General features: G+C 42.8%; 3 protein-coding genes across 22 annotated transcripts in view; 2 read left to right on the top strand and 1 right to left on the bottom strand.

Annotated features, from left to right (window-relative positions):
- The first annotated feature begins 211 nt into the window (after window positions 1-211).
- Window positions 212-11,302, top strand: iqank1 (IQ motif and ankyrin repeat containing 1). Of its 2 annotated transcripts, none has more exons than XM_045700698.2 (14): window positions 212-770; window positions 1,188-1,316; window positions 6,984-7,123; window positions 7,380-7,544; window positions 7,634-7,825; window positions 8,283-8,408; window positions 8,607-8,710; window positions 9,169-9,223; window positions 9,316-9,411; window positions 9,581-9,689; window positions 9,834-9,930; window positions 10,108-10,242; window positions 10,555-10,683; window positions 10,851-11,302. In XM_045700698.2, the coding sequence occupies exons 1-14, from the start codon at window positions 689-691 to the stop codon at window positions 11,023-11,025; spliced, it is 1,734 nt and encodes a 577-aa protein (XP_045556654.2). In that variant the 5' UTR covers window positions 212-688; the 3' UTR covers window positions 11,026-11,302. The 2 variants fall into 2 exon arrangements, with proteins under 2 accessions (XP_045556654.2, XP_045556653.2); XM_045700697.2 differs by having other exon boundaries at window positions 213-770; window positions 8,571-8,710.
- Window positions 11,303-11,778: 476 nt separating this feature from the next.
- On the top strand, window positions 11,779-23,996 carry mlh1 (mutL homolog 1, colon cancer, nonpolyposis type 2 (E. coli)). The gene is made up of 19 exons (XM_014154294.3): window positions 11,779-12,051; window positions 13,669-13,759; window positions 13,889-13,987; window positions 14,169-14,242; window positions 14,355-14,427; window positions 14,522-14,613; window positions 14,746-14,788; window positions 14,920-15,008; window positions 15,385-15,497; window positions 15,590-15,683; window positions 15,763-15,916; window positions 16,214-16,530; window positions 16,832-16,962; window positions 17,319-17,427; window positions 18,628-18,691; window positions 21,237-21,401; window positions 21,541-21,633; window positions 21,715-21,828; window positions 22,130-23,996. Exons 1-19 carry the CDS (start codon window positions 11,945-11,947, stop codon window positions 22,283-22,285), a joined length of 2,178 nt encoding a protein of 725 aa, XP_014009769.1. The 5' UTR covers window positions 11,779-11,944; the 3' UTR covers window positions 22,286-23,996.
- Window positions 23,833-24,883, bottom strand: part of lrrfip2 (leucine rich repeat (in FLII) interacting protein 2) — a 63,167-nt gene continuing 62,116 nt past the window's right edge. For all 19 annotated transcript variants that reach the window (XM_014154297.3, XM_045700692.2, XM_014154298.3 and 16 more), the window contains one exon: window positions 23,833-24,799. In XM_014154297.3, coding sequence (XP_014009772.1) covers window positions 24,689-24,799 — 111 coding nt within the window. In that variant the 3' untranslated portion in view covers window positions 23,833-24,688. The remainder of the gene's footprint in view (window positions 24,800-24,883) is intronic.

Here is a 24,883-nt window from a genome sequence, read left to right as displayed (position 1 = left end):
GACTATTCCTCTTTTGTTTGTTGATATTTGTTAATAAGGTTGAAGTGCCTTTGAACGGGATATGGTAGTAGGTGCCAGGCGCAAAGGTTTGAGTGTGTGAAGAACTGCAATACTGCCGGCTTTTTCACGCTAAACAGTTTCCTGTGTGTTTGAATGGTCCACCACCCAAAGGACATTCATCCAACTTGGCACAACTGTGGGAAGCATTGGAGTCAACATGGGCCAGCATCCCTGTGGAACGCTTTCGACACCTTGTAGAGTCCATAGAGTCCATGCCCTGCTGTTCTGAGGGAAAAAGGTGGTGCAACTGAATATTCGGAAGGTGTTCGTAATGTTTTGTGCACTCAGTGCATACAGTAATTGGTAGCCGCAAGTCAGACAATTGTTATCCCCAAAATGCAACACACTTTGAAAGGCGTTGACCAAGGATGGTTACCGACTTGACACAAGACATCCGCTAGAACGCGCCTATTGACTTGAAAGTCGACAAACTCATTCTATTTCTATTTTACATTCGTGTGCGACCAAGCCGCGCAAGTGTTACCATGGTGATCAGTGCGCGTTCAGGAAGGGATTGTGAATCCAACAGCTAAATTGCATAGGTTTGAGACCATAATCTATTTTTGGCTAATTGTACTATAATTATGGGCTTCTAGGCTGGTTCGTCTAACTCTTATTTGGACAAAATATGAGTTCACGTAGTACTAAAAGCCCAGGGAAAACTGGAGCCAATGCACCGTCGAAGGGAGCAGTCCAATCATCAGAGGCAGGTATGCAAACCATGCATAGCATTGGAATTGAACTTCAAGTAGAGGTGTCTAACGACGTTAGCCATTGGGGATCTGATTCCCGAATATGACAGTGTTTTAGGCCTAAGTAAAATGTTGTTGTCTGAAATGAAGATGCAAAACAATTGGCGGTTGAAGCTGTTTAACTGGCATTGTATCAATTAACGTTAGCTAGTTACCAATATCTCCAGCCCATTTTAAACACAAAGTAACATTACATTACTTTGCTGTAAAAACATTTAAGTATGTACCTAAACTTGTGATGGTACATATTTTGGTTTTGGTTAATTGGTTTTGGTTACCATCACATGAAATGTGTCTGCCATCTGTACATAGAGATGTGTTTCTCTTTCGCTTAATGTGTAGTCTAATTTCCCCTGTTTGTTTGTGCTCTGGAAGGTGCCTCCCCCCAGCGCAGACAGAGCACTGGTGTGACCCAGGGTGGCCAGTCCAAAGGCAAAGCTGCTGTTGCCAAGGCAAGACGAAACACCTCTGCCAGTGCCAAGACAGTGCAACCACCAAAGAAAAGTACTGCTCTGCGTTGCTCACTCTTGTCATGCCAAATGAGTCAATTAGTCAATTTACCTTTAGCTGACTTCCATTGCAACAATGTAAAGAAGTGCTGATTTGATTGTCCTCATACACCTAGGCCTGAGTCCTCAGTTGAAATCTGTGTGCCTAATGCTTGTGTAGTAGAAGTGAAACTCGCCTGTAGTATGTTGGCTGAAGTACATTGGTGACAGGATACTTCCCTGAGAACTAAAAAGCTGCTGTCGCTCAGGGCATGATATTGTGTTGCTCGAGTTGGCTAAGACGTTTGCCTTATGTGTTGTTGTGCAGAAGGTTGCTGGCTTGTGTCCCACTAGAGGCAGAACAGAATAGACGGTGTATTACACATGATTTATGAGAAAGCCAGTTAAGCATGCTCATCTCAAGTTAGGACTCGACCAGAAGAGAATAATAATTGCCTCCCGAGTGGCGCAGTGGTCTAAGGCACTGCATTGCAGTGCTAGCTGTGCTACTAGTCCAGGCTCTGTTGCAGTCGGCCGCGACCGGGAGACCCATGGGACGGCGCACAATTGGCACAGCGTTGTCCTGGTTAGGGGAGGGTTTGGCCCGGCAGGGATGTTCTTGTCCCATCGCGCACTAGTGACTTCTGTGGCGGGCTGGGCGCTGACACGGTCGCTAGGTGTACCGTGTTTCTGTCGACACATTGGTGCGGATGGCTTCCGGGTTAAGTGGGCATTGTGTTAAGTGGTTGGGTTGTGTTTCGGAGAACGCACGCCTCTCCTGAGTCCGTACGGGAGTTGCAGCGATGAGACAAGACTGTAACTACCAATTGGATACCATGAAATTGGGGAGAAAAAGGGGTGAAAAAAAGGAGAGAATAATAATTATTCACTAGGATCGGCTGTGTTCTTCTACCGGGGACAGTGTGCAATCACACATTCATAATTCACCCTGGAGTTCAGAAGAATGAACACATTGCTTACATTACACAATGTCAGAGTCTAGGTGATGTGGGTAAGGCGGAGTCAGGCGCAGGACACAGAGATGAGTAATAATAGTAACTTTACTCAAAAATAATCCTCCAACAAGGAGAACGAAAATCCAGAATCACATAAACGAGACAACTGACAACAATAAACACGCACAAAACCATGATGGCTCCAGAGGGTTAAATAGGGAAATGATTCAAACGAAATGGGAACCAGGTGTGTCCAATACAGACAAAACAAATGGAAAAAGAAATATAGATTGGTAGAGGCTAGAAAGCCGGTGACGTTGACCGCGGAACGCCGCCCGAACAAGGAGAGGCACCAACTTCGGTGGAAGTTGTGACACACAACTGTCTGTTACTCTTCATTATACCCAAGGGAGTCGGATGTGGTCAAAGGAAATTATGCAAGCTTGAAAACAATCCCTCATTGTTTCCTGCAGGCACCACCCAAGGCACACATGGGAGCAGTAGGAACTATAGAGAAGGGATCATCAACTACATTCAGCCGCAAGCCAATTGTTTTCTTGAGCGGATGATCGGGTGCCGAAGCATTATAAAAAAAGAAAACATTTAGACTGAAAATTTACCGCAAGAAGCCTAAAAAGATATAATATTTGACTAAAACCTTGATTACATTTGGAAACATTGACCTGCGTAGGGTGCCGTCTTTCAGATGGGACGTTAAAATGGGTGTCCTGACTTTCTGTGGTCATTCAAAATCCCAATGGGATTTATTGTAAGAGTAGGGGTGTACACCCCCCGGTGTCATGGCAAAATGTCCAACCTGGCCACATTCCATCATGGCCATCTAATCATCCCCCTCTGTCACGACTTCCACTGAAGTCGGTTCCTCTTCTTGTTCGGGCGGCGTTCGGCGGTCGGCGTCACCGGTCTTCTAGCCATCGTCGATCCACTTTTCATTTTCCATTTGTTTTGTCTTGTTTTCCTTCATACCTGGTTCTCATTTCCCTAAGTGTTGTGTATTTAACCCTCTGTTCCCCCCATGTCTTTGTGTGGAATTGTTTGTTGTAAGTGCTTGTGCACATGTTTACTGGTGTGCGTCGGGTTTTGTACCCATGTTGGTTATTTCCTTATGCCGTTGGTTTTGAAATTAAACTTCCCCGGCTATTACCTAGTTCTCCTGCGTCTGACTTCACTGCCACCAGTTACGCGCCCCTTTACACCCTCATTCCTAATTGGCGTATATCACTCCTCACCACTACACCTGATAGTTGATGTGTGGTGAGAGTTCTGGCACAAAAATGGTCGCCATGCATCACTGAGTTGGGTGCTACACATTGATGGTGGATGAGGTGAGTTTCCCCCTACTATGTAAAGCGCTTTAAGTACCTCAGTTGGTAGAAAAGTGCTATATAAATACATTATTATGATTTGTATACGATCACATATTTTTTATTTAAATATTTTTTATTCTTTTTTTTTACCTTTTATTTATCTAGGCAAGTCAGTTAAGAACAAATTCTTATTTACAATGACAGCCTACACTGGCCAAACCTGGATGACGCTGGGTCAATTGTGCACCACCGTATGGGACTCCCAATCAGCCTGGATTCAAACCAGGGTGTCTGTAGTGACGCCTCTAGCACTGAGATGCAGTGCCTTAGACCGCTGCGCCACTCGGGAGCCCAAAACGTCTCTCTGTTATGCGTGGGAACTTTGGGAACAGATTTCCAAAATTAAAATCCATTGGAGCTGTTTTCCTGGTGTTTTTACATTTTTTTTATGTCCAACAATGAAAATGCCCCCTCTCACCCCCACAAAAAAATGATAAAATAACCTATATTTTTTTCCCAAAATTTATTTTGCTTATAAAACTTGGGGGGGGCAAATAAAACCACCGGCATGCCAAATTCACCGCGGGCCGCCAGTTGGGGAACCCTGCTGTAAAGCATGTCAAATTAAGTTGTCTTCAGTACATAGATAATTGCCTCACTACATATCATTGAGCGGGATTCATAGCTTTGACAACTGTTGCCGTATGATTTTAGTTAACAAATTAGCAATTATGTTGAAAGCCTTTTCAGTTGTAGCTCTCAGATGGTATTCATGAAGTGGTATGAAATACTAGGCCTACATTCCTTTTATGTACAGTATATTATTATTTCCGTTAAATACAAATCTTTTATTTAGATAAATGCAGCAAATCAACTTAAAAAAACATTTATAAACCATATACAGTGCATTTGGAAAATAATCAGACCCCTTCACTTTTTCAACATTTTGTTACATTACAGCCTTATTCTAAAATGGATTAAATAAAAACAAAATCCTCATCAATCTACACACAATACCTGATAACGACAAAGCGAAAACAGGATTTTAGAAACAAATAACTTATTTACATAAGGATTCTGACCCTTTGCTATGAGACTCAAAATTGAGCTCAGGTGCATCCTGTTTCCATTGATCATTCTTGAGATGTTTCTAAAACTTGATTGAAGTCCACCTGTGGTAAATTCTATTAATTGGAGATTATTTGGAAAGGCACACATCTGTATATAAGGTCCCACAATTGACAGTGCATGTCAGAACAAAAACCAAGCCAAGAGGTTGAAAGAATTTTCCGTAGAGCTTAGGTACAGATCAGGTAAAGGGTACCAAAACATTTCCACAGCACTGAAGGTCCCCAAGAACACAGTGGCCTCCATCATTCTTAAATGGAAGAAGTTTGGAACCACCAAGACTCTTCCTAGAGCTGGCTGCCCAGCCAAGCTGAGCAATCAGAGGAAAAGGGCCTTGGTCAGGGAGATGACAAAGAACTTGATGGTCATTCTGACCGAGCTCCAGAGTTCCTCTGTAGAGATGTGAGAACCTTCCAGAAGACAACCATCTCTGCAGCACTCCACCAATCAAGATTCTCTGGCCTGTTGAAACCAAGATTGAACTCTTTGGCCTGAATGCCAAGCGTCACGTCACCTGGCCAATACCATTCCCACGGTGAAGCATGGTGGTGGCTGCATCATGCTGTGGGGATGTTTTTCAGCGGCAGGGACTGGGAGACTAGTCAGGATTGAGGGAATGATGAACGGCGCAAAGCACAGAGAGATCCTTGATGAAAACCTGCTCCAGAGCGCTCAGGACCTCAGACTGGGGTGAAGGTTCACCTTCCAATAGGACAACGACCCTAAGCACACAGCCAAAACAACACAGGAGTGGCTTCGGGACAAGTCTCTGAATATACTTGAGTTTTCCAGCCAGAGCCTGGACTTGAACCCGATCGAACATCTCTGGAGAGACCTGAAAATAGCTGTGCAGCGACACTCCCCATCCAACCTTCCAGAGCTTGATAGGATCTGCAGAGAAGAATGGGAGAAACTCCCCAAATACAGGTGTGCCAAGCTTGTAGTTTCATAGCCAAGAAGACTCGAAGCTGTAATCGCTGCCAAAGGTGCTTCATCAAAGTACTGAGTAAAGGGTCTGAATACTTATGCAAATGTAATATTTCAGTTTTTGTGTAAAAATTTAAAAAGAAAAAGTGTTTTCTTAGTCATTATGGGGTATTGTGTGTAGATTGATGAGGGATGTTGATCCATTTTAGAATAAGGGTGTAACGTTACAAAATTTGGAAAAAAGTGAAGGGCTCTGAATACTTTCCGAATGCGCTGTGCACATTAAACATATAGGCCTATATGGGAAATTATAATAATAAAAACCAGAAATAGCTGTCGTCAAGGTCAACAAAGAAACGGAATCCTCCAGGTTAAACAAATATTTGGGCTGTACAGATAGGGTTAGGCTGTAAAGTCGACTGTACAATCTTATGTATACTGCACGGGTGTTGTGTGAGTCTGTGGCTTTGCTTTGTTACTCTTGTCAGGTTGTTATTGTAAAAGAGAACATATTCTCTAACTTACCTGGTTGAACAAAGGAAATGAACAAATAAATCTTGACTGACAAAGACAATACAATGAATCTGTACTGAGGCTAAACTATACTGAAACGATTAACTTTGATTCCAAAACGAAATAAAATAAAAACCATCATGAATTATGTTCAGTTTTAGTTATTTTCTATAAACTTTGGGGAAAAATCGAATGGCGTTTTCAGTTGGGTTTTCAAGCTTTTGGGTTTATAAGTCACTGTATCTGGCGGGTAAATGCGGCCAGGAGAAGGCGATGTTTCAAATAGGCCTAGCTATCACTAGCTAATAGGGAAAAAATTGTCTAGCTATCTAACTTGGTTCTTCTTACATGTAAGGTTAGGTTTCAATTATAAAGTAAATCTCAATATGACTTGGATTTAAAAGGAATAGCGCTGCGATTGGTGCAACAACAAAAAATATGTTGGAAGAAAACAATCCAATGCTTTTAAAAAGCATTGGATTGTTTCCTTCCAACATTTTTTGTTGTTGCACCAATCGCAGCGCTATTCCTTTTAAATCCAAGTCATATTGAGATTTACTTTATAATTGAAACCTAACCTAACCTTACCCATCATCTTATGTATTACTGCCCCCGAGTTGCAATAAGTGACATAAAAAAAACACACAAATGGTTACAAGCCTACCACGCATGCTTTCTGCCGCTAACACTAAAACTGAAACCAAATAATCTAAAAATGAAATAGAAATATTTTTAGACAACTAAAACGAAGAAAAAAAAGGTGCAAATCAAATCGAAACTGAACTGAAATAACAGGGACTTGTTTGTCCTGCATGTTTATTGTTGTTGTAGATGTAGAGCCGACTCCAGAGGAGCTAGCTGCAGTGACCATCCAGCGGGCCACTCGAGGCCTGCTGGCCAGGCGAGAGCGGGTCCGGAGACAGAAGGAAAAACAGGACTATGAAGACCTTATGGATCGCTTGGAGAAAGAGGTTAGCTAATTAGATATGAAAATGACGGTGTTAGGTTTGGATTTATAAAGTATATCAACATATTGGAATTTTAAATCATGAGTAATAGAACTGTTGGCATTACATGTTGACTCAGATCTCCTCCTTTGTTTGTTCTTCTTTCAAAAAGCATCCGTGAGTGTGCTTGAGTGTGTTGTAGTCTACAATCAATGTAATGTCATTGTTTCTGAAAATGAGAAGTGTGTGTACCCTGAAAAGTGTTTTGATTGGCCTGCAGGCTTTTGTGGCACTAGTACGAAGAGAACAGGAAGAGACGGAGTGGAAAAGGAAGAAGGAGGAGGACGAGAGAAAGGGGAAGAAGGAAGAGCAGCTTCTGCGAACCCGACTTCTGGAAGCAGCGTTTGATGGAGAGGCAGAGGAAGTGTTAGCAATTTTGAAGGAGGTGAGACTGATATGTGATATCTGTGAGATCTGTGTGGACAAGTAATGAAGACATGACAAAGATTAATAGATGCACTGGTCCTTATCTAGGTCTCTGATAGGAACACAAAGCGTGGCCTTGGGTTGGATGAAGCAGGCAAACGCCAGCGGCTGCTAAACCAACTTTGCATGATTAACATAACAGATGCCAACGGCAACACAGCAGTGTCAGAAGCAGCAGGTGGGGGTCAGCCGGAAGTCATCACCTTATTGGTGGAAAGGGGTGCGGACATAAACACACAGGTGAGAGAATGCAGCGCGAACAGAAATATTAGCTCTTGGTCAGGTGAGAGTCTTCCCTCCCCCACCCATTCCCACTGACACACACAAACATACACATGTATTGATAGGCAGGTAGCCTAGTGGTTAGAGTGTTGGGCCAATAACCGAAAGGTTGCTAGATCAAATCCACGAGCTGACAAGGTAAAAATCTGTCTTTCTGCCCCTGAACGAGGCAGTTAACAACCCACTGTTCCTAGGCCGTCATTGTAAATAAGAATTTGTTCTTAACTGACTTGCCTGGTAAAAAATGTTTTTTAAACAAGCTTGACTTGACTTAAACCCTTTCTTTGGGGAGTGTTGGTCATCCACAAACTTTCTCCAGCAGGCAAACAACTAAATAGATCTTTCTAAGTATTGGAGTTAGATGTCCATGCCTAAGCAATTGCAGAAGTATGTCAGGAAGTGTGTTTTTTAATAGGGTGCGTTTGGACGGACTCCAATCTACAGAGCTGCATTTGGAGGCCATCTTGGGGCAGTGCAGACCCTTCTACAGCTTGGGGCAGACCCGAGGACCCATGCAGATGATGGTAGCACTCCAGAGCAGGTGTGTGTGGCTGTGTGTACACATAGACAATAATCAGGGTTCTTTATATGTGTGTGTGTGTGTGTGTGTGTGTGTGTGTGTGTGTGTGTGTGACAGAGGATGGCTGTGTAATTGTGTTTTACAAGCCATGTTTGGGCTTATGTGTTTGTGGGCATGTTCCAGGTGGCTTCTGAAGAGGCTGTGATTGCCACTTTACAGAACTGGGATCTGAGTGCCACTGACTCCATGCTGACGAAGATGAAGGCAGAGGAACAAAGGAGGGCGGAGGAAGAGGAAAAGCAGAACGAGGCGGAGACTGACCGGTAAGAGTCACGCCCAACTGTTCAACCCCTCCCACTCAAAACAGAAACCTTTCATAGAGTATGACACTCTCAAAAGCCAACCCTATGCTCCCAAACATAGTCTAATTAGGTCATGTCTCATGCGTACAGCATAGAGAACAGAGTAGGATACACAATTTAGCCAGAACAGTAAGAGAAACTGAATAGCTTGGCCAGAGATCAGATGTTGTATGAACACATTATGATGCAATGTGTTAACTATTTGTAATATGTTTATCTCTATCTACTTCCCCTCTCCTTCAACACAAAGGCACGTCGGTCCTGTTAAGTCACGTCATCTAGAGAGTCCTGCAGAGTCACTTTTGCTGAGTTGAGGACAGATAGAGAGGATAGCTGATATGATTTCCCCACACATTGTTCACTGATAGGGGGAAACAGTGTAAACGTGCAAACCAAAAATGGTCTGTGTTTTCCCTCAGCCTGAAAGGGGAGGTGGAGCAGCTCCAGAAAGAGCATGAGCGATGCCAAAGAGAGGTAAGACACATCTGGAATCAATAGTTCTAAGATTAACAGGAAAAATGTCCCTTTCATCACTCCGACGTCACTCTCCCTGTGTGTGTATATAGCTGCAGAAGGCCTTCGTTGAGCTGAATAAGAGGATCACAGAACATGATACATGTGTGAGGAAGGGTATGGAGGAGCAGGCTAAAGTCACCTTGCAGGTAGTCACTGTACTCCTTTAGCACACTGCTTAAGTTGTATTGTCTCAGTACTGAAGTAATGATGTATGTATTGTCTCAGTACTGATGTATGTATCAGTCTCAGTACTCTTATGTATTGTCTCAGTACTGATGTGTGTGTGTGTGTGTGTGTGTGTGTGTGCGCGTAAAGGTGGTTCATGAAGCTGAAGATGTGTTGGCGAAAGCTCAAATAGCAGCTCATGAGGCTGCAGAGCAGCTATCCCTTGCCAAGCTGACACTGAGAGAGCAGTCTGGTGGAGGTATGTAATGTCACACACGCACACACACATGCAGGTACTCCCCCCCCACACACACACACACAGACACAGAGACAAACAAACACACCTTTCCCTGGAGCAACACAAAATGTAATATTCTCACAGTGTGTGTTTATGTGAACTAAGATGCTGTCCTGGACCGTGGTGGGGTTCGTTGCCCGGTTCGTGACCTTGAGGAAGTTCTTATTAAAGATGTAGGCGGCAAGATCAAGCAGGATGGCAGGTAAAAAATTATAATAATTACTCACTTTAGTATGACTTTCTGCCCTCAGGTTAGCTGCTCAAACAAAATGCAAACAGGTTGTTCATCTCTCTGTATTTAGCTAATCGCTCCGTTTACAATTTAACATTAGATTCAGTTAATTAAGTTTATCCACTCTGGCTGTGTATCTGATGTTAGGTGGCCCCTGCTTGTGGATACCTATGGTCAGGCTGCCACATTTCTACGCTACAGAGACACTAACTACCTGGACGCCTTGCACCCTGGAGACATGCAGCCTGACAAACTGAGGCTCGCTCTACTGGGGGCCATCAGGTGTGTGAGAGAGATATTACAGGGGTGCCGGCAATGAGCAGCCTAATCCTAAATTTGAGTTATGCACATCAATGACAGTAGCAGGTGTAAGAAGTGTTTTTAAGAGTTTGCTGTAAAACCTTAATGTATATCAAATTTAGGGTTGGGCTGCTCATTTGAATTCCTGTCTTTTTTGTCTATTGCCAAAAGTAAATATGTCACAAAAAATATCGTTTTTGTATAAATAAAGGAGTGGATAGACAGAATAAGGACACAGATAAATGTATGTATGAATAGAAAGGCTGTTCTGATGTTGTGTGATCTTGTCTGCAGGTTCGGAAAGCCCTTGGTTATTAACATGATGGAGGTGGACTTGTTTGAGAGTGTACAGAACCAGCTAGACCAGGTGAACCCAGGGCTGAGTAAGCAGCTGATGAACAAGGAGCTCCTGCAAGAAGAGAGGTACAGTACCGAGCGCTCACTACCAGCACATAGTTCATCTCAATATGAACCTTTCTCAGTTCTAGTTAGATTTTTTAACATTTAAGTGGTGATGTAAGACATAAAAAAATGCAGGGCTGCGCCCTCTCATTGCGAGATTGATATCAATATATGTCGTCTCCCGGTAGGTACCTAAGCCTGGTGCGCTCCACAGATGGTCCTCAGTATGCCAGAACTGAGTTCATGCTGGACCGCATTGAGAAGTTCAGCCTGGTCTTGGTGACCAAACAGCACCACCCTCCTGATGCACTGCTCACAGCATTCTATCCCATCCATGTCATGCCACTGGAACCCAAAATATGACATGTTGCTGTTGCTCAAAAGTGTAAATACTGTTGTTGTTGTTTTACCACAAAATATGTTTTACTAATATAAAATATATGACACCAAAAAATAAGGATATATTTTTGGTATGATGATTATTATGTAAATTATTAGATGTTAATCTCCAGCAGACTGACAGCACTGTGGCAATTTTCATGGTAGCTAAATATAAAATATATATTTTTGATAATGCAGTGTAGTCTATACCTAAACAAAAAGTAGCATCGTATCACAGGAAACACAGGCACTCGCGATTTGTTACAGCAATCCCTATCCCTATTGGCTGCTACAGTTGACTTGTTTTTAGGAACAGCCAATCATGGGGTTGTATAGAAGAGATTTGACACAGGGAGTTATTTTACACTGGCCCAGGTTGAACCGGGCAAATGCCGGTCACATCATCGGGCGAAAACAGTAAGTGACACCGCTCCGTTATTTTGTCAACAAGGTAGTATTGGTGCATCGTCCAGAAACGCATCTCTTTTCCATAAAATAAATGTGTGCTTTTTCCAACTAGTTTTTATTGTGAAGGCAGATGTCACTTTTGCAAGGGAAAACATAATCATACTAATTATTACACGTGCTTAATAATGACTTAACTTTTGTTTTGAGACCACTTCGCCGTCTGACAGAGCGGGGCACCTGGCTCACGTCCGGGAGGCAGCCCGGTTCCAAATCGAATGCAATCAACTTTCAGCCGGTGCAAAACACGTCCAACGGGCGCACTGGCGAGATTAATCGAACCCCTCACTCTCCCCCGCGCTTTTAACAACATGTTGTGATGGTGGTAGGATGTTAAGATAGCTAATCTTATGAAGTAAGGGTGTCCCATTTAACAGCTATTTGTGTTACTTCTGATAATATTCACAATCTGAATCAAAGCTAACAGTCTGGCAGTATGTCCGGGGTGATTCGGAGACTCGATGAGACCGTTGTTAATCGGATTGCTGCTGGAGAAGTTATCCAACGTCCTGCAAATGCTATCAAAGAATTGCTTGAAAACTGGTAAGTTAGTTAACTAGCTAGTTAGGAAGAATGCTAATTGTTAGCCACATTGCTAACAAAAGTAGCTAGCTAGCGTTCAAGCTAAGAGTTTATAATTGTGTCTGATAGTACTAACGTTGTTTAACGTGAGTTAGCTGGCTAGCTCTATGGAGATGGAGTTCTGTCAGTGTGTGTGTGTCAGTTGTGCAAATACAGAATGCAACTTTAAAATAAAAATCCGTCTGTAAATATGCCTATATAGATAGTTTCACAAACATATGTCATGATCCAAAGTAAATGAGTAATCAACAAAAGCAAATGATGATCCTTTCCTCAGTCTCTTTCTTCCGATCGTTCATAGTTCCCTTTCAGTATTTACAATCAGTCAGGGGGTGTGGTATATGGCCAATATATACCCCCGCCCAGCGACGGAACGCGGAGTGCCTGGATACAGCCCTTAGCTGTTGTATATTGGCCATATACCACAAACCCCCAGAGGTGCCTTATTGCTATTATAAACAGGTTACCAATGTAATTAGAACAGTAAACAAGTGTTTTGCATCATACCCGTGGTATATTTAAGCAATAAAGCCCGAGGGGGTGTGGTATGTGGCCAATATACCACAGCTAAGAACTGTTCTTAAGCACAAAGCAACGCGGAGTGCCTGGATACAGCCCTTAGCCGTGGTATATTGGCCATATACCACAAAACTGAACTGAAAAAGTGTGTGCCCACACATTTTCTATAGGATTGAGGTCAGGGCTTTGTGATGGCCACTCCAATACCTTCACTTTGTTGTCCTTAAGCCATTTTTGCCAGAACTTTGGAAGTATGCTTGGGGTCATTATCCATTTGGAAGACCCATTTGCGACCAAGCTTTAACTTCCTGACTGATGTCTTGATGTTGCCTCAATATATCCACATCATTTTCCTTCCTCGTGATGCCATCTATTTTGTGAAGTGTACGAGTCCCTCTTGCAGCAAAGCACCCCAACAACATGATGCTGCCACCCTGTGCTTCACGGTTGGGATGGTGTCCTTTTGCTTGCAAGCCTCCCCCTCCAAACATAACAATGGTCATTATGGCCACACAGTTCTATTTTTGTTTCATCAGATCAGAGGACATTTCTCCAAAAAGTACGATCTTTGTCCCCTTGTGCAGTTGCAAACCGTAGTCTGGCTTTTTTTATGGCGGTTTTGGAGCAGTGACTTCTTCCTCGCTGAGCGGCCTTTCAGGTTATGCCAATATAGAACTTGTTTTACTGTGGATATAGATAGGCAGTTGGCAGCTGTGAACCTCAGCCACTGTCACGGAGGCTGCTGAGGTGCGTGAGGAAGTCATGCATGAAGCTGCTGGTCCCTACCACATCTTTTGCTCTACTGTTGAAGCTGAGCGCCTGACTTTGCTGCACTGGATTTCCCCCCCTCAGCATCTGGTGACTGAATCTGTAGCTTAGCTAGCTTTGACAATAACTCCAATGTGATTAAATACTTGTCACATTGGAGTTATATCCATGCTATTCTCATGACCGCTGATTGTTTACATAGTTACTGTACCAAGTCTTTGCAATTTGGTTTGTGAGAAGATATCAGTTTGGTTCACCATATGAAATCTGCATTTCACTGTAATGTTACAGTTTAGATGCCAAGTCCACCAACATACAGGTGACTGTGAAGGAGGGGGGTCTGAAACTTATCCAGATACAGGACAATGGCACTGGCATCAGGGTAAGACGAGTGTGTGTGTGTGTGTGTGTGAGAGAGAGAGTCATGTAAGCAAAATAAACAACTTCCACCAAGTCCATATTTTAGTTCACTTCTCAATTTCCTTTCGACTGTTTTACTTTCTCGTTGAAGAAAGAAGATATGGAAATAGTATGTGAACGGTTTACAACAAGCAAGCTCCAGACTTTTGAGGACCTCAACGCCATCTCAACCTATGGTTTCCGAGGAGAGGTGAAGTATTTCCCATTTGTTTGATCATTTGAGTAATTCGATCATCCACATTGTCAAGGTTACGTTGTAATGGGGATGTAGTTGGTGTAGGTTATTCTTATGTGGGCAAAGCTAGATTTTCAATTCTAGTCTTTCTGTACTATCCATGTAACCTGTGCGTGTGTGTGTATGTGTGTTTCAGGCCCTTGCCAGTATAAGCCATGTTGCCCATGTGACCATAACAACCAAAACGGCCGACGCCAAGTGTGCTTACAGGTAGCCTATTATTCGATTACGCTTTGATTGACGAGGCCATCAGTCCTTTGTCGAAATGCCCAGTAACATTTTTGAATCCTCAGTCTGTAAGTACTGCCTTCACCCTCCCCAGAGCCACCTACTGTGATGGGAAACTAAAGACCCAACCCAAACCCTGCGCTGGAAACCAGGGGACACAGATCACTGTGAGTTCATTAAATGTCCACTGACAACCGCAAGTTAGATTGACTATAATGTGCAAAAGAGACGACGCCTTCAAATATCTCTGAACATCCACAGGCGGAGGATCTGTTCTATAACGTGTCCACCAGGAGGAAAGCCCTGAAGAGCCCCAGTGAGGAGTACTCCAGGATTGTGGAGGTGGTGAGCAGGTGTGTGGCCTCAGACATCACTACCAGTGCACATCTCGTGGGTCAAGCATCACAAATATTTTTTATTTTGTGTGCTGGCAATGTGTTGTGAATCATGCAAACAATATATTTTTTTTGGTCTTTGTTTTACAGGTATGCTATACACAACTCTGGGAAAAGCTTTGCTGTCAAAAAGGTGAGATTGTTTGTTTTGTTTATTTTCTTTCACATTTCCTACCCTTGATGTTTTCACCTGAGGTCATTGTCCCTGAAGGGAGGAGACTTTGGTTGTATGCCACAAATATTCTGTCTTTTTTTTTCTTCCAGCAAGGCGAGACCATGGCAGACGTCAGGACCCTACCCAACGCCTCCACACTGGATAATATCCGTGTGGTGTTCGGCAATACAGTCAGCAGGTACTGGAAAAAAATACCCCTCCAAGATTACTCTCTCACGTTGGGATGTCAGTTCCTCGTTGAGTGAATAGAGGTTATTGCCATCCATTTTGAATTGTATATGCAGCCAGACAGTTTTATCTTGATCTGTTAATGAATGCTTTGAGCTATAATCTGATGTGCTCTGCGTAGTTAATACGTTAATTGGACTTCTGCTGGTTTTTTCTTGTGCTCAGTGATCTTGACCTTCCCCAGAGGGCGAAGCTGGTTGAAGTAACTTAATTACAACCAGAACGGGTTGAAATCTGGCTATAATGATGTCATCGATACCAGTTTTGCCGTTGAGTCTTTAGTGTGAAGAGTGAGCAGTGTGTTGCACGTTTTCTTTCTTCCATAGGGAGCTGATTGAAGTGGGCTGTGAGGATCAGAAGCTTGCCTATAAGCTGAAGGGCCACATCTCTAACGCCAACTACTCAGTGAAGAAGTGCATCCTCATCCTCTTCATCAATCGTATGTGCCACAGGATCGCTATGTTAAATTAACTAGTTATTTGAATACGATATTCCTGTGCACTTTTACTAATAGTCTTCTTTTCTCCTCAGATCGTCTGGTTGAATCGAGTGCCTTAAAAAAAGCCATTGAGACCGTTTATGCTGCATACCTTCCCAAGAACTCTCACCCATTTCTATATCTCAGGTAACTCCGGTTACTGTCACTTAACTGGAAAGCAAACGATTTCTGGTTGTATTTACTGTTCTTTGTTCTATTGCTTAAGCCTGGAGATTGCCCCTCATAACATCGATGTGAACGTCCACCCTACCAAACACGAGGTGCACTTCCTCCATGAAGACTGTATCATCGAGAGCGTTCAAAAACACATAGAGAGCAAACTCCTGGGCTCCAACTCCTCGCGCACGTACTTCACACAGGTGCTGTTAGCTCTGCAGTCCTCCATGCTAAATGTTTTCTCATTGTAATGTTTTTAACAGGATATTATACTACCAGGTATTTAACACTATATTTGGCTATGAAACATACAGTGTGTCAATAAGCTAAACTGGGTGTATGCAATTCTCTTTCCCTTTCTTTAGTGGATTAGTTGGTGTGTAGAATCAGTAGTAGTAGTAGTAGTAGTAGTAGTAGTAGTAGTAAAAAAGAGAAGCTGCATTCTTGGAATTGAGGTGAAAAATAATAAAAGGTCATCCATTTAACCTATTTCTTTGTAGACATTGCTACCTGGGCTGTCTGTCTCCACCAGCGAGGGGAAGTCTTCCTCCAACTCCACAGGGGACAGTGAGCGGGTCTACGCCCATCAGATGGTCAGGACCGACAGTAGAGCCCAAAAGCTGGACGCCTTTCTCCAGCCGGCATCCAAGCTGGCCCCTACTCCCACCGCCAACCCTAATGGGCAGAGCAGGGGGGAACCTGTGACCACCAATGACATGGAAGAGATGGACAATGCAGAGATCCTGGAGGAACAGGCGCCAGGTGCCACAGAGGATGAGGAGGGAACCAGCCTAAATACTCCAGCTGATCTCCCCAGGTGATGATGCCTTCTTAGTGGGCTTTAGGGAATCATTCACTGAGTGCTTGTTTGAATAGTCTGTGTGTGGTGTATTAAGTGCTTTATGGAGTGTGTGTTTATTTACTGGTGCATAGAATGTCTGTATATTTGGTGGTGCACGGAGTGTGTACTCACGCATGTATTTTTAAAGGTGTATGGCGATATGTGTGTGCACACGTATTTAACTGAGCATGGTGTGTGTTTACTTGCTTAGTAAAAGCAGTGTAGGAATTATGTCTGCGTGTAATAGCAGTGTGTGGGTGTTGTTGGGTCGGCCCAGGAAGCGTCCCCGTGCTGGTCAGGATGAGGAGCAGGAGGACCTGACTGCTGCAGCCACAACCAGGAGACGAGCCATCAAGCTGAGCAGTGTGAAGGAGCTGAGAGATGACATCGCTGAGCACGCACACAAAGGTATACCCAACTCCATCCATCATCAAATACTGGACATGTACAGGAAGGAGTGTCTGCAGTGGTCTCAATTCTAACTACCATGGGTTAGAAGTAGTGTGTGAAAGGGGGAGAACTGAGGAAGGGGAAATGAGATTTGAAAGAGCTAATCCACTATATACTGTAGATATTCCACTATACTCGTGATGGTGTCTTTGCTGACACCATCAGGTGAAGAAAGCTACTTTGCACATAGCTGTTGCACTACTGTACGTACTTCAGTACAGAAAAGGGAGATTGTAGTAAACTAAGGATGGCAAAAACCCTTAGCAGAAGATTTGGTTTGAGAGCCTGTCAAATGTATGTTTGGTCTTCCTCAGGTCTTCAAGAGATGCTTCAGAATCACTCGTTTGTGGGCTGTGTCAACCCCCAGTGGACTCTGATCCAGCACCATACCAAACTGTACCTTCTCAACACCACCAAACTCAGGTCAGACCCACATGCACTCCCCTACGTACAGTTAAACTGAAACGTATAATTTGGCTTGAAACGGCAGCATTTTGGATATGAAAGCATTTGTTAGAATTCACGTATACAGTGCCTTCAGAAAGTATTCACACCCCTTGACTTTCCACATTTTGTTGTTACGGCCTGCATTTGAAATGTATTCAATTGAGATTTTGTGTCAGTGGCCTACACACAATACCCCATAATGTCAAAATGGAATAATGAAAAACAATTTATGCTTGAGTTAATAAGTAACCCCTTTGTTATGGTAAGGATAAAGAAAGATACGGAATGGAGTTACGCACAGGCAAACTCCTAGAGGAAAACCTATTTCAGTCTGCTTTCCACCAGACACTGGGAGATTCATTCACCTTTCTGCAGGACAATAACCTTAAACACAAGGCCAAATCTACACTGGAGTTGTTTACCAAGAAGATAGTGAATGTTGCCAAGTTAGTTTTTGACTTAAATCTACTTGAAAATCTATGGCAAGACTTGAAAATGGCTGTCTAACAATGATCAACAACCAATTTGACAGAGCTTGAAGAATTTTGAAAATAATAACGGGCAAATATTGTACAAAGCTCTCTAAGACTTACCCAGAAAGACACACAGCTGTAATCACTACCAAAGGGGATTCTAAAAAGTCAGTTAAATATTTTTGTATTTCATTTTCAATACATTTGTAAATATTTCAAAAAACATGTTTTCACTTTGTCATTATGGGGTATTGTGTCTCGGTGGGTGAGTAAAAAAAACTACCATCCATTTTGAATTCAGGCTGTAACAACACAATGTGGAATAAGTCAAGGGGTATGAATACTTTCTGAAGGCCTGTATTAAAGTAGTCAAAAGTACTTGGTCCCATATTCCTAGCACGCAATGACTACATCAAGCTTGATTGACAAAGAGGCACAAAGGTCATATACCCCCAAGACATGCTAACATTTCACCATCACCAATAACAGGGGAGATTCACATTTTTTGGGGTGTATCATATTTATGCCTCTAACTTTCTTACTCATCCATTATACTGTCTCTGTAATCATAGTATCATCCACATTAATGTAGAAGTGTTTTTAAAAATATACTTCGCTGCTATAGAAATATATAAATTAGAAGTATTCCTGTGCAGTTGCTCAAGGTGCTGAATATTTGGCTTTTTCTCTTCTTTTTTTTTAGCCAGGAGCTATTCTACCAAATTTTGATCTACGACTTCGGTAACTTTGGCATCTTGAGGTTATCTGTAAGTATGACACACATCAATGTGTAGCACGGTATACCGGTGCCACGGTAATATCATGGTACTTATGATACCAACATTTTAGAATACCGTAGTACCGTCTCGTAGGTACGGTCAAAAATGTTGGCAGTATCATATCTAAAGAACCAACTGGCACCTGTTTCTAAAATGTTTATTCAGTGAAATTCTTTAAACAACAGCTACTCTATTGTATGCGCCAGTCTATACCAGGCGGTGTCAGAGGAAGGCCCTAAAAATTGTCTGACTCCAGCCACCCTAGTCATATACTGTTCTCCCTGCTACCACACGGCAAGCGGTACCGGAGCGCCAAGTCTAGGTCCGAGAGGCTTCTAAACAGCTTCTACCCCCAAGCCATAAGACTCCTGAACATCTAGTCAAATGGTGACCCAGACTATTCGCATTGCCCCCCCCCCGTCTGCCATTCTCTGTTGTCATCTATGCATAGTCACTTTAATTAACTCTGCCTACATGTACATACTACCTCAACCGGTGCCCCCACACATTGACTCTGTACCGGCACCCCCATGTATGTTATTCTTTACTGCTACTCTTTAATTACTTATAAGTCGCTCTGGATAAGAGCGTCTGCTAAATGACTTAAATGTAAATGTACTTTTATCTCTTATTCTTATCTATATTTTGTTAAACTGTATTGTCGGTTAGGGGTTCCTAAGTAAGCATTTTACTGTAAGGTCTACACCTGTTGTATTCGGCGCATGTGACTAATAAAATTTGATTTGATCTCGCCAGCTTATAGTCCTAAAAACCGGAAATGTAAAAAAAAAATGTATAACAATGTTTTACAGTCATGTTACCTAGCTAGCTAACAACCTGGTAACTTGACAGTAGGTCTAGGCCAATTTGATTGGCCCAGGAAGAAAGGAAAAGGGTCTGCTTCTCATAAAATGTGCTTCAAAGGTTGGATTCATATAGGCCTAATGTAAGCCTAAACTATATTGAAAAATCTATCTATTTCTGGTGCTCCTTAAATTCTATTTGGTGCCTAACGTTTTTAAAGTTGGGAGCAGTTTGTACAATGCATTTGGAAAGTATTCAGACCCCTTGACTTTTTCCACATTTTGTTACGTTAGTCTTATTCTAAAATGGATTAAATAGTTTTTTACCCTAATCAATCTACACACAATACCCTATAATGACGTAGCAAAAACTGGTTTTAAGAACATTTTGCAAAAAAAAAAAAACTGCAATATCACATTTACATAAGTATTCAGACCTTTTACTCAGTACTTTGTTGAAGCACCTTTGGCAGTGATTACAGCCTCGAGTCTTCTTGGGTATGACGCTACAAGCTTGGTACACCTGTATTTGGGGAGTTTCTCCCATTTTTCTCTGCAGATCCTCTCAAGCTCAGTCAGGTTGGATGGGGAGCATCGCTGCACAGCTATTTTCAGGTCTCTCCAGAGATGTTGGGCCACTCAAGGACATTGAGACTTGTCCCAAAGCCATTCCTGTGTTGTCCTGTTAGACTGGGGCGAAGGTTCAACTTCCGAGGTCCTGAGTGCTCTGGAGCAGGTTATCAAGGATCTCTCTGTACTTTGCTCTGTTCATCTTTCCGTCGATCCTGACTAGTCTCCCAGTCCCTGCCACTAAAAAACATCCCCACAGCATGATGCTGCCACCACCATGCTTCACTGTAGGGATGGTGCCAGGTTTCCTCAAAGTGTTGCTTGGCATTCAGGCCAAAGATTATAAGACCAGAGAATCTTGTTTCTCATGGTCTGAGAGTCCCTTTGGAAAACTCCAAGTGGGCTGTCGTGCCTTTTCCTGAGGAGTGGCTTCCATCTGGACACTACCATAAAGGCCTGATTGGTGGAATGCTGCAGAGATGGTTGTCCTTCTGGAAGGTTCTCCCATCGCCACAGAGGAACTCTGGAGCTCTGTCAGAGTGACCAACGGGTTCTTGGTCAGCTCCCTGACCAAGGCTCTTTCCCCCGATTGCTCAGTTTGGCCGGGCGGCGAATTCTAGGAAGAGTCTTGGTGGTTCCAAACTTCTTCAATTTAAGAATGATGGAGGCCACTGTGTTCTTGGGGACCCTTCCCCAGATCTGTGCCATGACATAATCCTGTCTCTGAGCTCAACGGACAATTCCTTCGACCTGATGGCTTGGTTTTTGCTCTGACATGCACAGTCAACTGTGGGACCTTATAGACAGATGTGTGCCTTTTCAAATCATCTCCAATCAATTGAATTTACCACAGGTGGACTCCAATCAAGTTTTAGAAACATCTCAAGAATGATCAATGGAAACTGGATGCACCTGAGCTCAATTTTGAGTCTCATAGCATAGGGTCAGAATACTTATGTAAATAAGTTATTTGTTTCTAAAATCCTGTTTTCGCATTACCAGAGGCTGTGATTCTGGGCCTGTTTTCACTAATGGTCTCAGAACAATTTAGCCTTTCAGATAAGATGGACAGGGAGAACCTAAACCTAGATTAGACGCTTTGTGAATACGGACCCAGATATTTGGCTCCGAGTTGGTTTGTTGATGTGTTGTTGTTCCAGGAGCCTGCACCACTCTATGACCTGGCCATGCTGGCTCTGGACTCCGAGGAGAGCGGCTGGTCGGAGGAGGACGGGCCCAAGGAGGGTCTGTCCCAATACATAGTCGACTTCTTGAAGAAGAAATCTGAGATGCTGGAGGACTACTTCTCCATGGAGATAGACCAGGTCTGTCTGCTGACCCTCTGTATCCTGTCTGTACTGACGAAATCATACCTTGTTGTAACATTAGCATTTACCCCCTAAATGTAATTGTCATGCATGACATCAGGGCAAAACTTAAGATCAGAATGTGTCTTGTTTGCAGGAAGGAAATCTCACCGGTTTGCCATTGCTGCTTGACAAGTACACCCCTCCTATGGAGGGTCTGCCCATGTTCATCCTACGTTTGGCTACTGAGGTGTGAACTATTCTTATCCATGACCATGTCTTATCAATAATTTCTTATAGACTAAATTGACTAATCAGAGGGGTTGTGTAGGTGAACTGGGACAATGAGAAGGACTGCTTCAGAGACTTCAGCAAGGAGTGCAGCCAGTTCTACTCTATCAGGAAACAGTATGTCCTGGAGCTAGAGCCGGGAGAGGAGGAGCAGGTATGTCACTCAGATCCGCCATCCCGGGTCGTTTTCATTAGGCACCAAACAGAAGGAAATGGACTACATGGAGTTGGCCAATCATTTTCAGTTGCATGCCTAATGAACACAGCCCTGTTTTTTTTTTTTTATGTCTCGCACTTGTCAATCTGATAGTTGATGAAACCAAGAAAGGATTCAGGAGCAAATCATTTTGAAATGGAAGAAATACTGCCATGTCATAGGAACACGCTCTTATATTTTCAGTTTTGGTTCCATTTTAGCACTTACTGAACAGACTATGGTTGTGAATGTGTTGCAGGATGCAGAGCTGAACTCGTGGCGTTGGAAGGTGGAGCATCTCCTGTTTAAAGCCTTCCGGAGCCTCTTCAGTCCACCTAAACACTTCAGTGAGGATGGCAGCGTACTCCAGATTGCTAACCTACCAGACCTCTACAAAGTATTTGAGCGATGCTAAGACATGAGAAACACTGTCCATGGGCTGCATGTCTGTTTCGGGAAACCATTTGATATACAGTTGAAGTCGGAAGTTTACATACACCTTAGCCAAATTCAGTTTTTCAGTTCCTGAAGTTTAATCCTAGTAAAAATCCCTGTATTAGGTCAGTTAGGATCAACACTTTATTTTAAGAATGTGAAATGTCAGAATAATAGTGTAGAGTGATTTCAGCATTTATTTCTTTCATCATATTCCCAGTGGGTCAGAAGTTTACATAAACAATTTAAAAGGCAATGCTAATTGTGTGTAACTTGGGTCAAACATTTCAGGTAGCCTTCCACAAGCTTCCCACAATAAGTTGGGTGAATTTTGGGTTATTCCTCCTGACAGAGCTGGTGTAACTGAGTCAGGTTTAAGGCCTCCTTGCTCGCACACCCTTTTTCAGTTCTGCCCACAAATTTTCTATGGGATTGAGGTCAGGGCTTTGTGATAGCCACTCCAATACCTTGACTTTGTTGTCCTTAAGCCATTTTGCCACAACTTTGTAAGTATGCTTGGGGTTATTGTCCATTTGCGACCGAGCTTTAACTTCCTGACTGATGTCACTTCAATATATCCACACAGTCTTCCTTCCTCATGATGCAATCTATTTTGTGAAGTGCACCAGTCCCTCCTGCAGCAAAGCACCCCCACATGTTGCCACCCCCGTGCTTCACGGTTGGGATGGTGTTCTTCGGCTTGCGAGCATCCCCCTTTTTCCTCCAAACATAACGATGGTCATTATGGCCAAACAGTTTCATCAGACCAGAGGACATTTCTCCAAAAAGTACGATCTTTGTCCCCATGTGCAGTTGCAAACTGTAGTCTGTCTTGTCTTATTTCTTCCTTGCTGAGCAGCCTTTGAGGTTGTCGATATAGGACTCGTTTTACTCTGGATATAGATACTTTTGTACCCGTTTCCTCCAGCATCTTCACAAAATCCTTTGCTGTTGTTCTGGTATTGATTTTCGCACCAAATTACATTCATCTCAAGGAGACAGAACACCTCTTCTTCCTGAGTGGTCTCAATGCTTGCGTACTGTTGTTTGGACAGATGAAATTGCTCCCAAGGATGACCCAGACTTGTGGAGGTCTTGGCTGATTCCTTTTGATTTTCCCATGATGTCAAGCAAAGAGGCACTGAGCTTGAAGGTAGGCCTTGAAATACATCCACAGGTACACCTCCAACTGACTCATGATGTCAATTAGCCCGACATCATTTTCTGGAATTTTCCAAGCTGTTTAAAAGGCAGTCAACTTCTGACCCACTGGAATTGTGATTCTGAAATTACTTGTCAAAACATTTGTGGAGTGGTTGAAAAACGAGTTTTAATGACTCTAACCTAAGTATGTAAACACTGTACACACCCTCATCTTCCAAATTGTTTAGGCGGTGGGCGCTCGAACCATTGACTTTTACAGAGTGGATTATTCTATACCTAAGGGATTGAGGTGCTTGGGTATAATTCAAGCATCAACAACTTGTTCATGATTACTGGTAACATAAAATGAAATGAAGGGCAGTGTAAATCTGTTAGAGTTTATTCAATGCGATAGCTGCCCCAGACACAATCACTGTGTGGTCCTGAGACTTGAAACTGCTTGGCTTTCAAAGCAGCGAACACTGTTTGAGAAGTGGTATGTAGTGCCGTCTTCTGATGTACCCCAAATAAAGAACCTCAAACCATCACTCTTACAAATGGAATTCAATGTGCCATAACCCATGCAAAAAAAATTAACAAATCTACCTTGTATTTACAGTTCTGACATTTACACTTATTGCCAAGAAATCTTTAAATATTTGAGAAATCAATGAAACCTCTGCATACAATTGGTTCTATATATTTCATTAAATCATGACTGCACCTTTAAATACATTATTCTGTACCAGTTATTGTTTTGAATTGTTTGGTTAATGCAAAACCCTCAGTCTCCAGGTGTGAGAAGGCACTTCACTGTGTGAGGGATTATGGATAGGTGCAGGGCCAGAGAGCAGCCGTAAGGGTAACAGTTAAAAAGCGCCATTATACTCATTCATGCAACTTATTAAAAAAAAATTATAATAGCCAAGCACCCAGCAATAAAACCTTGTGAATAACATGTAGTACAAAGCTTTGAAAAATAAAGTAATGAGTCAAATTTTCCTTATATTCATCATCTCCCCCTAGTAACTATGGTTTAATAGGTTGAGTCTCCCTTCCGAAGACACTGGTGCACAAACCAATGCTAATCCTTTATTAAAAAAAAAGAAACTTGCTTTTTTTCTGTAAGTGTTTTTGGTTTTGCTACACAACTTTAAGTGTTACTGAGGAAGAATGGAAATGTGCTCCAGACACTATCTGAGGTGTGAGTTTAAGGGCTTCTGTGGCAATCCAGCAGACCTCACTGCTGAGACAGAAGGGCGTTCCGATTGGCCTTCATCTTCTCAAGGCGCTTTACTAGGTGGTTGTTGGTCATCTCCATCTCCTCAGTCTTATCCAGAGCCGTACGCAGCTGTGGCAAATGGAGGGGAATGGTTAGATAACATTTGATGTAAAATCAAACATTGGCCACTGACTTGATTTTAGTTTGGTTTCT

This window comes from Salmo salar, chromosome 18 (genome assembly GCF_965601325.2).
Source record: "Salmo salar chromosome 18, fSalSal1, whole genome shotgun sequence".
Classification (NCBI taxonomy): Eukaryota; Metazoa; Chordata; class Actinopteri; order Salmoniformes; family Salmonidae; genus Salmo; species Salmo salar.
Note: the sequence above shows the minus strand (reverse complement) of the source record. Positions and strands in the feature narration are given on the sequence as shown.

Excerpts from the sequence above, each read along its gene's own strand:
- iqank1 (XM_045700697.2), top strand. The coding sequence starts at position 689 with ATGAGTTCACGTAGTACTAAAAGCCCAGGGAAAACTGGAGCCAATGCA. Across the intron at positions 8,409-8,570 it reads ATGGTAGCACTCCAGAGCAG|GTGGCTTCTGAAGAGGCTGT; the intron begins GTGTGTGTGGCT and ends GGCATGTTCCAG. Across the intron at positions 10,243-10,554 it reads GCTCTACTGGGGGCCATCAG|GTTCGGAAAGCCCTTGGTTA; the intron begins GTGTGTGAGAGA and ends TCTTGTCTGCAG.
- mlh1 (XM_014154294.3), top strand. The coding sequence starts at position 11,945 with ATGTCCGGGGTGATTCGGAGACTCGATGAGACCGTTGTTAATCGGATT. Across the intron at positions 17,428-18,627 it reads CTCAACACCACCAAACTCAG|CCAGGAGCTATTCTACCAAA; the intron begins GTCAGACCCACA and ends CTTTTTTTTTAG. Across the intron at positions 18,692-21,236 it reads TTGGCATCTTGAGGTTATCT|GAGCCTGCACCACTCTATGA; the intron begins GTAAGTATGACA and ends TTGTTGTTCCAG.